At 47.2% G+C, this 11,798-nt stretch overlaps 2 protein-coding genes across 5 annotated transcripts; one reads left to right on the forward strand and one right to left on the reverse strand.

The window, feature by feature from the left end:
- The first annotated feature begins 4,889 nt into the window (after positions 1–4,889).
- PIP4P1 (phosphatidylinositol-4,5-bisphosphate 4-phosphatase 1) lies at positions 4,890–8,661 on the forward strand. Of its 2 annotated transcripts, none has more exons than XM_032417728.1 (7): positions 4,890–5,166; positions 5,488–5,678; positions 6,054–6,160; positions 6,606–6,711; positions 6,918–6,970; positions 7,072–7,162; positions 7,645–8,661. In XM_032417728.1, the coding sequence occupies exons 1-7, from the start codon at positions 5,004–5,006 to the stop codon at positions 7,786–7,788; spliced, it is 855 nt and encodes a 284-aa protein (XP_032273619.1). In that variant the 5' UTR covers positions 4,890–5,003; the 3' UTR covers positions 7,789–8,661. The 2 variants fall into 2 exon arrangements, with proteins under 2 accessions (XP_032273619.1, XP_032273620.1); XM_032417729.1 differs by having other exon boundaries at positions 4,890–5,145.
- On the reverse strand, positions 8,576–11,789 carry APEX1 (apurinic/apyrimidinic endodeoxyribonuclease 1). Of its 3 annotated transcripts, none has more exons than XM_032417726.1 (5): positions 11,711–11,789; positions 11,251–11,376; positions 10,865–11,049; positions 9,649–9,841; positions 8,576–9,342 (listed from the first exon to the last, which is right to left on the reverse strand). In XM_032417726.1, the coding sequence occupies exons 2-5, from the start codon at positions 11,306–11,308 to the stop codon at positions 8,825–8,827; spliced, it is 954 nt and encodes a 317-aa protein (XP_032273617.1). In that variant the 5' UTR covers positions 11,309–11,376; positions 11,711–11,789; the 3' UTR covers positions 8,576–8,824. The 3 variants fall into 3 exon arrangements, with proteins under 3 accessions (XP_032273617.1, XP_032273616.1, XP_032273618.1); XM_032417725.1 differs by having other exon boundaries at positions 11,680–11,743; XM_032417727.1 differs by lacking the exon at positions 11,711–11,789 and adding an exon at positions 11,522–11,673.
- Between the last annotated feature and the right edge of the window lie 9 nt (positions 11,790–11,798).

The following is an 11,798-nucleotide window of genomic DNA, read 5'->3' on the forward strand; positions in this document are numbered from 1 at the left end:
CCAGACTGTAATGTTACTGAGGGTGAAACAATTTATTGGCCTTAGATTTCTCCTAAAGTACTATACTCAGAACTGTAGGTAGTAGATGATGAGTCCGTTTGCAGAATAAGTAATGGCTCCTTGGAATTCAAGTCCCAGAGGAATTTATTATAAGGCAGTTTTCATTGTGAGAGCATTAGAGAGCCACTGTCCTTCCTTAGCTCTGTCCCACATGTATATGGGTGGAGGTGAGTCCAGCATTGAAAGGCATCTCTAACAGGACATATTCAGGGATTATTCCATCACACCTTCCGTCAGTGCCTCACATTCCTGTCCAACAGAACATGCTTCTTATTGGTTAATATTTACGTCTCCTTTTGCTTCTCTAGCCACACATTCCTATATATAACCTAAAATGAAAACATCACCAAGAGCCCAAACTACTAAAAACATGAGCCATTCTACTCATCCATCCCTTTAGGATCCTTAGTACTGTATCCCCCTCTCCTTCTCTCTCACATTTTTATAAAGATAAAACTACATTTAAATAGACACCAAGGAAGGGCCATATGCACCCCAATGTTCATAGCAGCAATGTCCACAATAGCCAAACTGTGGAAGGAGCCAAGATGCCCTTCAACAGATGAATGGATAAAGAAGATGTGGTTCATATATACAACGGAATATTACTCAGCCATCAGAAAGGATGAATACCCACCATTTGCATCGACATGGATGGAACTGGAGGGGATTATACTAAGTGAAATAAGTCAATCAGAGAATGACAATTATCATATGGTTTCACTCATATGTGGAACATAAGGAATAGCATGGAGGACAATACGGGAACGGAGGGAAAACTGAATGGGAAGAAATCAGAGAGGGAGACAAACCATGAAAGACTCTGGACTCCAGGAAACAAACTGAGGGTTACAGAAGGGAGGGGGGGTGGGTGGATGCGGTAACTGGGTGAGGGATATTAAGGAGGGCACGTGTTGTGATGAGCACTGGGTGTTATACGCAACTAATGAATCATTGAACACTCCATCAAAAACTAATGATGTATTATATGTTGGCTAATTGAACATAATAAAAAAATAAAATAAATAGACACCAAATATAGCTTTGGGGAAGGTGGAGAGAGTCATAAAAGGACAGGTTTTGGAATGTAAGTGTAACCAAGGTACAAATAATGATTGCTGCTCCACTCTAGAGTGAACATTTGCATTTGTGTGCCAGAAATACCAGAAAGAGCTGCAGACTGGCCTGTCCCCTGTAGAGCTACAAACCCATCCCCATTTTGTATCCAGAGGTTCCTTAGTTCATTAGGTGTCTGTGGGACGTAGCTGGCGGAGGGATACCAGCATCTAAGTAGAAGCTGCCCGGCGGAAAGTTGTCTAACAATCAGAACCCAGGGGAAGTCTCCAGCTCCTGTAGCAGCCACAAGTGCTAGACAACAGCAAGTCCTTTATCATTGTATATTTGGGGTGGGTTGTACTTCCTTCAATGTTAGGCTCAGTGGAGAGGCTTCTGGCTAAACTGGCCATGGTCCTTGGAGTTGTCTTTTCAATTCCTTGTCGCCTCCCAGATGTAAAGCAGTTACAGTTTGAGCTATGACCTGGGGAAACCCCACGTGTGGTTTAGGCTCCCACAGAGACCACACGAGATTGGAAAAGGACGCTGGTGGGGACACTGTCTGCAAAGGTTGGGTTTGGAGGTTACTAGTAGACATCAGAGTTCTCCTTTGGTTTCTGGGGAGGGGGTAAGGTAGAACCCTCAACTGAAGGGTTCTTCAGGAAAAGGCAGCCATTCCAGCATTATTTTCAGTTGAGGAGCCTCTACATTTAATAGACCTGAGCTAAAATGGCCCGTCTGTCTCAATCAGATATTTACCATGACCAGGAGCAGGAACCATCTCCCTGGACCTCCCAGTAGTTCTTTTTCCTATGACAGTGGGGTCCTTCCCATCTGTACTTGCTTAATTAGAGGAAATTACTTCAGTAACATCCAAAACAAAGATGATCTCTTTAAGGTGACTCACTTTTATTCTATCATCCATCATTAATCCCAGAATAATAGTCTACTCATCCTACACTTACATAATTAAGGAAATCCTCCTACATTATTCTTTACATAACAAGGGGTCATTCACCTTGACTTCTGACCCTGCCCAACTTGAAACACCCAACAAAGTTGAAAGAACAAAGTTCCCTAAGTGGGGGGATCCTACACATTTTCTCTCTGTCTGGGTACCCATTTAGTAGAGCACTTTGGTAGACTTGAAAATTGCAGGTATCCCCTACTTTTTGCAAGTTCAAGTTATGCCACTTTGGTTTTATGAAAGACCTACATTAGTACAAGTATACCTCAGAAATATTGCGGGTTCAGTTCCAGACCACTGAAACAATGAGAATATCACAATAAAGTGATTCAAGTGAATTTTTTGGTTTCCCAATGCATATAAAAGTTATGTTTACACAATACTGTAGTCTTTTAAGTGTGCAATAGCATTATATCTGAAAAAAGTACTTACCTTAATTAAATACTGCTAAAAAATGCTAACCATTAATAAAAAATTAAAAAAAACCCAAAGATACATACCTTGTCATCACTGTCTACAAAAGAAAATACAGATGGACATAAATATTTAAATGTAATATATTTTCGGAACAACATGGCCTAGTTGGACATAGAAAGATATAATCCAAAGGAGGTGAAGCCAACTCAAACGTGCATTCAAGAAGGAGCATAAAGAAATAATTTAATATTCCTAGGATCTGTTTCCACCTAACAAGTAGCTGAGAAGGGAAAAGCCCTTGGTATACTGACCCAAAATATTTCTGTAATGAGGCTTACTCATTTGTTAACAAGTAACTCATATTTTTGAAAATTTCAAAATGTCATAATTTATTAGTGTTGCTTTTGGAAGGATGGATTTCATGAGGCATCCAATTATGAAATAAAATTTCCCACCTGGTGAGAAAAAGGCTAACCCATCATCTGCGCTTTCAGCAACTTATCATCACTGATCACAGATCACCACAACCAATATAATAATAATGGAAAAATTTGAAATATTGAAGAATTACCAAAAGGTGACTCAGACACGAAGTGAACAAATGCTGTTGGAAAAATGGCGCTGATAAAGTTGCTTGACACATTGCCACACCTCCAATTTGTAAAAACCGCAATACTTGCAAGGAGTAATAAAGCCAAGCGCACTAAAACGAGGTATGCCTGTAAATAGTTCCCTAAGAAATCTGAAGGGGATTTTCGCTTAAAAAAAAAAAAAAAAAGCAAAATAGCTTTCACTGTTTTGCCCCGAGCTCCGGTGGAGGTAGTACGCCTAGGAGAAGGGAAAGTGGCACCACCCAGCTCCTTCCCTGGGAACTACACTCAGCATGAAGCCGCCGTAGATTTGAATTGTGTCTTTGAACATCTGTGCTTTTTTTCTCCATGTATTTTGTTCATCTCTTAACAAGATGTGTCCTAAGGTATCAGAAAAGCCTACGAGAGATTATTTTTCGGGTTTGGGACCACTCAAAAAATTTTCCATAATAATTAACGGTAATTGTTTCTTCCCTTTATTCACTTCAGCTGAGGAAAGACTTCATAGGACTCTCTCTTTTCGGATCTGGGTGTATGGGGGGGAACTTGTAGTCTTATCAGCTATGCAAGTTGAGTATGGAGGAATAGGGATGAACAGGAGGGTGAGTAGGATTGGCTCTATGTTTAAACGCCCGAGCTGCTCATGAGCTTTTCCAGTACTTGTCAGAATAATCTCCATTAGCAGTATCCTGGTTGGGGCAAAGTTGTGACTAGTCTAAAAACTGTCTCCCATCTAAGTACTAACCAGGCCCCACCCTGCTTAGCTTCCGAGATCAGACGAGATCGGGCGCGTTCAGGGTGGTATGGCCGTCTCGTCAAAGTAATTAAAATATCCTTATACTTAATTGGTTAACTCAATCAAAAAACATTTATGCATACGTATTTAGGATTGGGAGGGGTCAAGAAATTAAGTGAAACATGAGATATCCTTGTAGTGGTAGATCCAGACTCATTAAAAAGGTAATTTCATAACCAGGGATGGGAGTGGGAAGGTGGAGTCTCCCAGGTAGGTTCATTAATCCCAGAATAATAGTCTACTCATCCTACACTTACATAATTAAGGAAATCCTCCTACATTATTCTTGGGTTCTGTTCCAGAAGTGACTCCAGCGAGAAAGGTTGGGTGATAACCTTAACGTTCCAATCCATTTCCTACTGGTACACCTTTACTCCAACTTTTTACAGGTTTTTTTTGTTTTTGTTTTTTTACAGGTTGGTTACACGCCGCCAAACTTCCTCCTTTCGCTACTCCGCCCAAGCTCCGGCACTTTCACGGCCCGCTCCTTCAGCCACGCCCCCTGCTTCTGGACCTAAGTTCGGACCAATACAGTTGCACCCCACGGGTCACGGGACCAGAGAGGCCAGCCAATTGGAGACCAACTATAACCGCAAAGAGGAGATGTCTTTTAGTGGTACCTTTGGGCCAATGAGGAGCAATGATTATGCACCTGCTCTGGGCGCGTAACGGAGGACGCGCGGCTTCCTGAAACACGTGACCAGTGAGCAGAAGCAACCTAGCCCCACCTCCTGGTCTGGAGGTAACGCGATGGGCCACGCTTCCAATGGCTCGCAGAACCTCTCGTCACGTGCAGTTTTTGCAGGCCCAGCGGCCTCCGGGAAGTCATGTGACAGTTGACGTTACCGCGGCGCTCCCCAATGGAAAAAAAGAGCTGCCTTGGCAGGACCAAGAATTGATTTGTCGCCACTAATAACAGCACGGCCGGGGCGGGGATAGCCTGTCACGTGCTTGCGGGACGGAATCGGGCGGGGTAGGCCACTGGTTGCGGGGCGAGCTGGGCGCGAGGCGCGCAGGCGCCCTGGGCACCCGGTAGCGGCGGCGGCGGCGGTGGCTGCGGAGACGGCAGCGGCGAAGAGAGCCGGATCCTTGGCCGAAGCGGGAGGCGGTGGTGGGGGCCATGGCGGCAGACGGAGAGCGATCCCCGCTGCTCTCCGAGCCCATCGACGGTGGCGCCGGCGGCAACGGATTAGTGGGGCCGGGCGGGAGTGGGGCTGGGCCCGGGGGAGGCCTGACCCCCTCCGCACCACCGTACGGAGCCGGTAAACATGCCCCGCCCCAGGGTAAGCCGGGGTGGGTCCGAGGTGTTCCCGGGGGTACTCTTGAGACGCGGGAGGGGGCGGGGCCCAGGGCGGAGGCGGGGCCCAGGCGCCAGGTGCGGAGCAGTTGCACCTGTGACTGGGTGAAGCGCTCTTCCTTTCGCAATTGCCACGGGGCTTGGGAAAGGAAGGGGCTTCTGGGGAAGCTGATCGAAGCACGGATTGTAAGAAGCCTGCCGAGCTAGGTCAGAAGGGTTGAGGACCAAAGAGAGTTCCCTGACCCTTTGGAGCATCAGTGGGGGTGTCTGCAAGTGATGCCAGCCTCCTTTATACTTTCCTCTCCAGCATTTCCCCCGTTCCCTGAGGGACACCCAGCCGTGTTGCCTGGGGAGGACCCGCCCCCCTACTCACCGCTGACCAGCCCGGACAGTGGGAGTGCCCCCATGATCACCTGCCGAGTCTGCCAGTCTCTCATCAACGTGGAAGGCAAGATGCATCAGCATGTAGTCAAATGTGGCGTCTGCAATGAAGCCACTGTGAGTTATACATATCTATGAAATGGGCCCTGTTTCCTAGATCCTCTTTCTGATCCCTCGATTCTAGACCCTTGACCTTCAGGTGTTAGCCAAGTGGTAGTCATGAAACCCCGGTTTCAGTTCCAGGAGTCTCACACCGCCGTTTCCCCAGAAGCCACTCACCAAAGCTAATGTTTACCGTCCTGCACCTTCACACCTATCCTGGATACTTAAGCCTAGTCTTTATTTGCAAATCTTATGCTATATGCTTTTCTTTCATCTCTCTGTCCTGGCTAAGACCTTATCTCTCTGATCTCTCCTCAGAAGGTGTTTTTGGAGGAATTGGAAGGGATTGGAATTAGAGGTTTGCTTACCGATGTCCTCATTATTCTCTAGCCAATCAAGAATGCACCTCCAGGGAAAAAATATGTTCGGTGCCCCTGTAACTGTCTCCTTATCTGCAAAGTGACTTCCCAGCGGATTGCCTGCCCTCGGCCCTACTGGTAAGAGGCATAAGGTGGGGAAGGGCATCAGTGGGAAAAATTGGAAAGCCGTAAAAGGGATGAATGTTTGCAGAGAATGTAAAGGTGAGAGAGCCTGGTGTTTATTTAGAAGGAGAAAAGACTGCAGACCATTGTACCTTTAGAATGCTATAGCCATCTTACTCATCTCACAATAAAAAGATTGGGATGAAATGGTGTCTTATAGGAAATAGAGAGTCTAAGGGGCTGGGTGAATTAGCATGAGATAAAAGGGAAATTAGAGACCTGAAGTTTAAGCAGTGTTATTCCTCAATTCCCTGGGGGTAGTGTTGGGGTGGGGCGGGGTACATTACATGTACAGAGAAGCAGAGGAACTTAGGCAGGGAGTGGGGGATGTGAAGGAGGGATAGTGTGGGAATCTTTAGGATTAAAAATTATTTAAACATAGTCATTTTCTCCTTTATAGCAAAAGAATCATCAACCTGGGGCCCGTGCATCCAGGACCTCTGAGTCCAGAACCACAACCTATGGGTGTCAGGGTCATCTGTGGACATTGCAAGAATACTTTCCTGGTGAGGAGGAGTATTGGGAAGCCTTGAGAAGGAGGGGGAGAAACAGAAGTAATCATAAATGTGTTTCTGAGTTATGATAATGAATCCTAAGAAGGCTTGTTCTAATTTCCCTTATGTTCCATTTCCTACCCTCCCCTGCCCCAGGGCCTTCACTGGACATGACCCTGCTTCTGTTAATTGGTTTCTTCCTTTTTTGTTCTCCATAGTGGACAGAGTTCACAGACCGAACTTTGGCCCGTTGCCCTCACTGCCGGAAAGTGTAAGTGATTGGAGAGTGGCGTTGTTGAGCTGGTAATTGGTAACATGTGCAGGAAAACCTATAGGGCCATTGCAAACATCCATCCATTTGCCTCCCCACAGGTCATCTATTGGGCGCAGATATCCACGAAAGAGATGTATCTGCTGCTTCTTGCTTGGCTTACTCTTGGCCGTCACTGCCACTGGCCTTGCTGTGAGTAACCTTGATCCAACCCCTCTCGTTCTTCAGCCTCATCTCCATAGCCTAAGACTGGGGAAATGGCTACCCTAAAAACAGTGAAAGAAACTGAGGGATTTTTGTTTATTTTGTCTTGTTTTAATATCTAGGTGAGCTGAAGTCGAAGGTAACGGATAATCTTGATTGTTACTATGGGAGTAAAAAACAGCCATCTTCTTTATGCAGAAGATAGGGCAGTGGAGAAGTGGGTTAAATTAAGAGTTGCTGTTAGGAAATCTGGCTCGCCTGTCAGACACTAAGAAAAACTGACAGATGTGTGGGATTGTATGACTTATGTACCTGCCTAGGGGAAGGGAGCAGAACTGGGCCTTTAAGAAGGTCCCTGAAAGTGGATACACATGGATAGGGCACCAGGGATTGAAGCTTCCATTCTGTTACTGGGGTTTCTAGAAAGTGGTCAGAGCTCAACAGTAACGCCATCTTTCTTCCTTCATCAGTTTGGCACCTGGAAGCATGCACGGCGATATGGAGGCATCTATGCAGCCTGGGCACTTGTCATCTTATTGGCTGTGCTGTGTTTGGGCCGGGCCCTTTATTGGGCCTGTATGAAGGTCAGCCACCCTGTCCAGAACTTCTCCTGAGCTCCACGAGGACCCACAGACTGTGCCTGGCCCCTCCCTGGTGGGGACAGTGACACTACAAAGGGAACTGTGGTAAAAGGCTCCCTCGGCTTCTGTAAGGAGAGCCAAGCAGCTGCCTTCCTTTTCCCTGGGGAGAGGTAGGAAGGAACCAGGCCCTCACCTAGGTTTGGAGGGGTAGAGAAGACCACTGCTGGCCATCTGCTTTCCTCCAAGGGCTGCTGTGTTTAGGGTGAAATAGGCAGAATGTTGCCCCTAAACCTGGGTCCTAAAAGAGGGTTCTAGCCTTGTCCTTCCTAATATGCTCCCTGAGAGCCATTCCTGTCCCTTAAACATTCCAGGGCAGGGTGGCCATGGGTAGCCCTGGGGGTTCCCTCCCTCTTGTGCACCATTAGGACCTTGCTGCTGCTATTGCACTTCACCAGGGGCTGGCTCTGGCCTCAGTACCCTCAGTCTCCTCTCCCCCCATTCCGTGTCCTGGGGGGGTGGGGTCAGCCGCTGCTCTGTACAGAACCACAGGAACTGATGTGTATATAACTATTTAATGTGGGGTATGTTCCCTTAGTCCTGTATTTCCCTTAATTCCTCCTTCCAACCTTACCCCCTAGTTGCAGTATTTAACTGGGCTGGGTAGGGTTGCTCTGTCTTGGGGGAGGCTAGGGATCCATCCTGTGCTTGTAAATAAATAAGGTCATGACTATCCTTTTCCAGTTGTTTATCTTTATATGTGAAAAAACGAGGGGAATTTGTAGCCCCACAAAGGGGTAGAATACAAAGACAGCAAGGCTGGAACTATGGCTCTTTATTTTCATGTGGACAATTCAAATCATCAGTAGCTTTTGTTTAATGTAAAAAAAAAAAAATTGGGGGTTTAAAGAAAAGCATCAGTAGGAGACTGGCTGAAGGATTCGTATTTTTAGAAGGGAAATACAGTGCAGATATCTCTAGAGAGCAGTTTTTAAAGAAGTTTGGGGAGGTTAAGTTTTAAAGCTAGCTTGGGGGGCTTATTTCCCAGGTTTAAAGTAATTTGGGGGCGGTGTCACAGTGCCAAGTATAAGGTGATAGGACAGTGGTCACTGCCCAGGGCCTTGGAACGGATCTTGCTGTCACACAATGCAGGTAACAGAGAGTGAGACAACAAAAAGTAATCAAGGCGCCAACCGACATTTTTGGATCGAGCATTCATCATGTAGGTCCAAAAGGTATAGGCATAGGCCGTGTTGGGGTAGAGGTGCCGGAAGCTGTCAGCCAGGGGCACGGCCTGCAGTAATTCCCCAAAGCCTTGACGCTCTTGGGGAGTGAAGCCCGCATTCTTTTTGTTGCCCTTGGGGTTGCGAAGGTCGATTTCTTCATGAGCCACATTGAGGTCCCCACACAGCACAAGGGGCTTGCGGGAAGCCAAACCCTTCAGGAACTTGCGAAAGGCTTCATCCCAGCGCTGCCGGTACTCCAAGCGTACCAGACCTCGGCCTGCATTAGGTACGTAGGCTGTTACTAGCACAAACGTGTCAAATTCAGCCACGATCACTCGGCCTTCCTGATCATGTTCCTCCTCACCTACAGAAACGATGAAACAAAATCAGCATAAAAAAGTGTAAGGGGTGGCTCAGTCGTTAAGTGTCTGCCTTCAGCTCAGGTCATGATCCTGGGGGGGGTCCTGGGATCGAGCAACGCGGGAGGCCTGCTTCTCCTTCTCCCACTCCCCCTGCTTGTGTTCCCTCTCTCGCTGTGTCTCTCTCTGTCAAATAAAATCTTTTGAAAAAAGTATAAGAAAAGGGAAAGTAAAGAAACATTAGGGGCTGGAGTGGGGTATTAGCAATTGGTTTGGAAGAGTTCAGGGATTAGGAATCAACAGGGTCTCACCAATGCCATAGGAGACTTTGAGGGGGCACTGGCGGGAGAGCAGGCCCACACCACTGTACCCTTCCTTGTCTGAAGGAGCTGACCAGTACTGATGGGATAGTCCAGGTAACTCTTGAAGTTCAGCTGGTAGTTTGTTCTCTGAACATTTGGTCTCTTGGAGGCAGAGGATATCTGGGGCTTCTTCCTTTACCCACTGTGAGTGAAATGAGAAGTAGGAAAAGTACTGTCAATTCAGACATTTACTGAAGACACTGTGCCAAGTACTAGAGCTACACTGCTTAGACACAGTCACTGCTTAAGTTTCAGAGTCTAGTAAGCATGGGGCGCCTGGGTGGCTCAGTCGGTTAAACGTCTGCCTTCAGCTCAGGTCATGATTTCAGGGTCCTGGGTGAGCCCTGGGTTGGGCTCCTTGCTCAGTGGGGAGTCTGCTTCTCCCTCTCCGTTTGCCCCCCCACCCCCCCGCCTTGTGCACTCTCTCATAAAGTATTAAGAAAAAAGTCTGGTAAGCACATCTAAACAACTGGAAAAAGATAAAATGAGTGTTACATTCAATACTGAAGAGATTGTATTTTTTCATAGGCAATGGATGACACGTAAGACTTTTAAGCAGTATTTTTACAATTTTAAGTAAACCGTGGGCCACATGTGGGGCTCCAACTCACGACGCCCCAACTGAACCAGCCAGGCACCCCTAAACAGTAATTATTTAAATGGAAGATATACTGGAAATGAAATGAAGCAAGTCCAGTAACAAGGTTTTTGTAACATGCTGGGGAAGAGATGAAGCCATTAATTAAAACAATGGAAATGGAGTTGAAAAAATGGACACTTCAGAAATACAGTAGTTCTGGGGCGCCTGGGTGGCTCAGTCGTTAAGCGTCTGCCTTCAGCTCAGGTCATGATCCCAGGGTCCTGGGATGGAGCCCCGCATCGGGCTCCCTGCTCCGCGGGAAGCCTGCTTCTCCCTCTCCCACTCCCCCTGCTTGTGCTCCTCTCTCGCTGTGTCGCTATCAAATAAATAAAATCTTAAAAAAAGAAAGAAATACAGTAGTTATAACTTGGTGAAGCCCCGTCCTTTTAACTCACACACAAAAAAAACCACACACAAAGGAAAAATAAAACCTACATGTTGGGACTAAAATGGGAAAAGGTGGTTAAATCCCAAGATCATGCAATATTAAGCAATGTCCCTTCCCACTCCCTGTATTCCACTCACATCTAAACCTTTCTTCTTAATCCAGGCCCGAAGCCCATCCACATTCCAGGAGCAGATCTTGAGGGTGGCCGATTTACCATTGGGCGAGGTTTTCTGATCTGGGGGGTCCTCATACAGAACTGGCCCCTCTCCTGCCTCTTTTTCGTTTTTCTTTGTTCCCACCTTACTCTTCTTGGCTTCTGGCTCTATAAAATAATATACATTTATAAAAAGTTGTCAGAAAGCAACTTTGATCCGATTTACTATAGACCCACTGAGAGCCTACAGTTGCTGCGACTTTACAAACTGCAAGAACAGAGAGTAGGTTCCCACTTCCCGTTCACCGAAGGAATCGGAAACACCCCCACGGCAGTCTCTAGGGAGAGGGGCTCATTTCGTTCTCTTACCAATCTTAGGTTCTTCCCCGTCTTCTGCCACAGCTCCCTTTTTCCCACGCTTCGGCATCACTGTAACGAACGCCCTCCTGAACTTGTACCACGTCGCCCACCGAAGCAGTATTTTTACCGCGTTACCTGCAGACGAGAGGTCGTGAAACCAGCTAAGGCTGGGGAAAGACTCTTCCCTCGGGCGCCCCCGAACTAGGTACCACCTTTCAAACCATATTATCTCTGAATCCTTTCCCCGCCTCCAGGCACTACAGGCCCTCCAGCCCCTCACCCACAAGACTAGATCATTTCAGGGTGCCTTGAGCCGTCCTCGCGAGATCTGCCCTCCGGCCAATCGAGGGCCTTAATTTAGGGTTCTGACTTAGGCTTGCGGATCAGACATCCAAGAAGCCCCTCTGCTGGGCAAACAAGAGCAACCCTGTATCTGACCTGCTCGGGACTCAGCCTGGCTCCTCCTTACCCGAGCACAAAGAGTCGTGCACGCTCTGCCCCACGTGGGTAACTGGAGTGGTCACGTGACATGAGGCGCGCCGCCTCAGGCGGAGGAA

Source organism: Phoca vitulina, unplaced genomic scaffold (genome assembly GCF_004348235.1).
Source record: "Phoca vitulina isolate PV1807 unplaced genomic scaffold, GSC_HSeal_1.0 scaffold20, whole genome shotgun sequence".
NCBI classification, from domain to species: Eukaryota; Metazoa; Chordata; class Mammalia; order Carnivora; family Phocidae; genus Phoca; species Phoca vitulina.

Bases quoted from the DNA above. Each gene is read 5' to 3' on its own strand.
- PIP4P1 (XM_032417728.1), top strand. From the start codon at position 5,004: ATGGCGGCAGACGGAGAGCGATCCCCGCTGCTCTCCGAGCCCATCGAC. The intron at 5,167-5,487 runs GTAAGCCGGGGT...TTTCCTCTCCAG, and splicing joins TAAACATGCCCCGCCCCAGG to CATTTCCCCCGTTCCCTGAG. The intron at 6,971-7,071 runs GTAAGTGATTGG...GCCTCCCCACAG, and splicing joins TGCCCTCACTGCCGGAAAGT to GTCATCTATTGGGCGCAGAT.
- APEX1 (XM_032417726.1), bottom strand. From the start codon at position 11,308: ATGCCGAAGCGTGGGAAAAAGGGAGCTGTGGCAGAAGACGGGGAAGAA. The intron at 11,050-11,250 runs GTAAGAGAACGA...ATTATTTTATAG, and splicing joins CGGGGAAGAACCTAAGATTG to AGCCAGAAGCCAAGAAGAGT. The intron at 9,842-10,864 runs GTGAGTGGAATA...TTTCACTCACAG, and splicing joins TTAAGAAGAAAGGTTTAGAT to TGGGTAAAGGAAGAAGCCCC.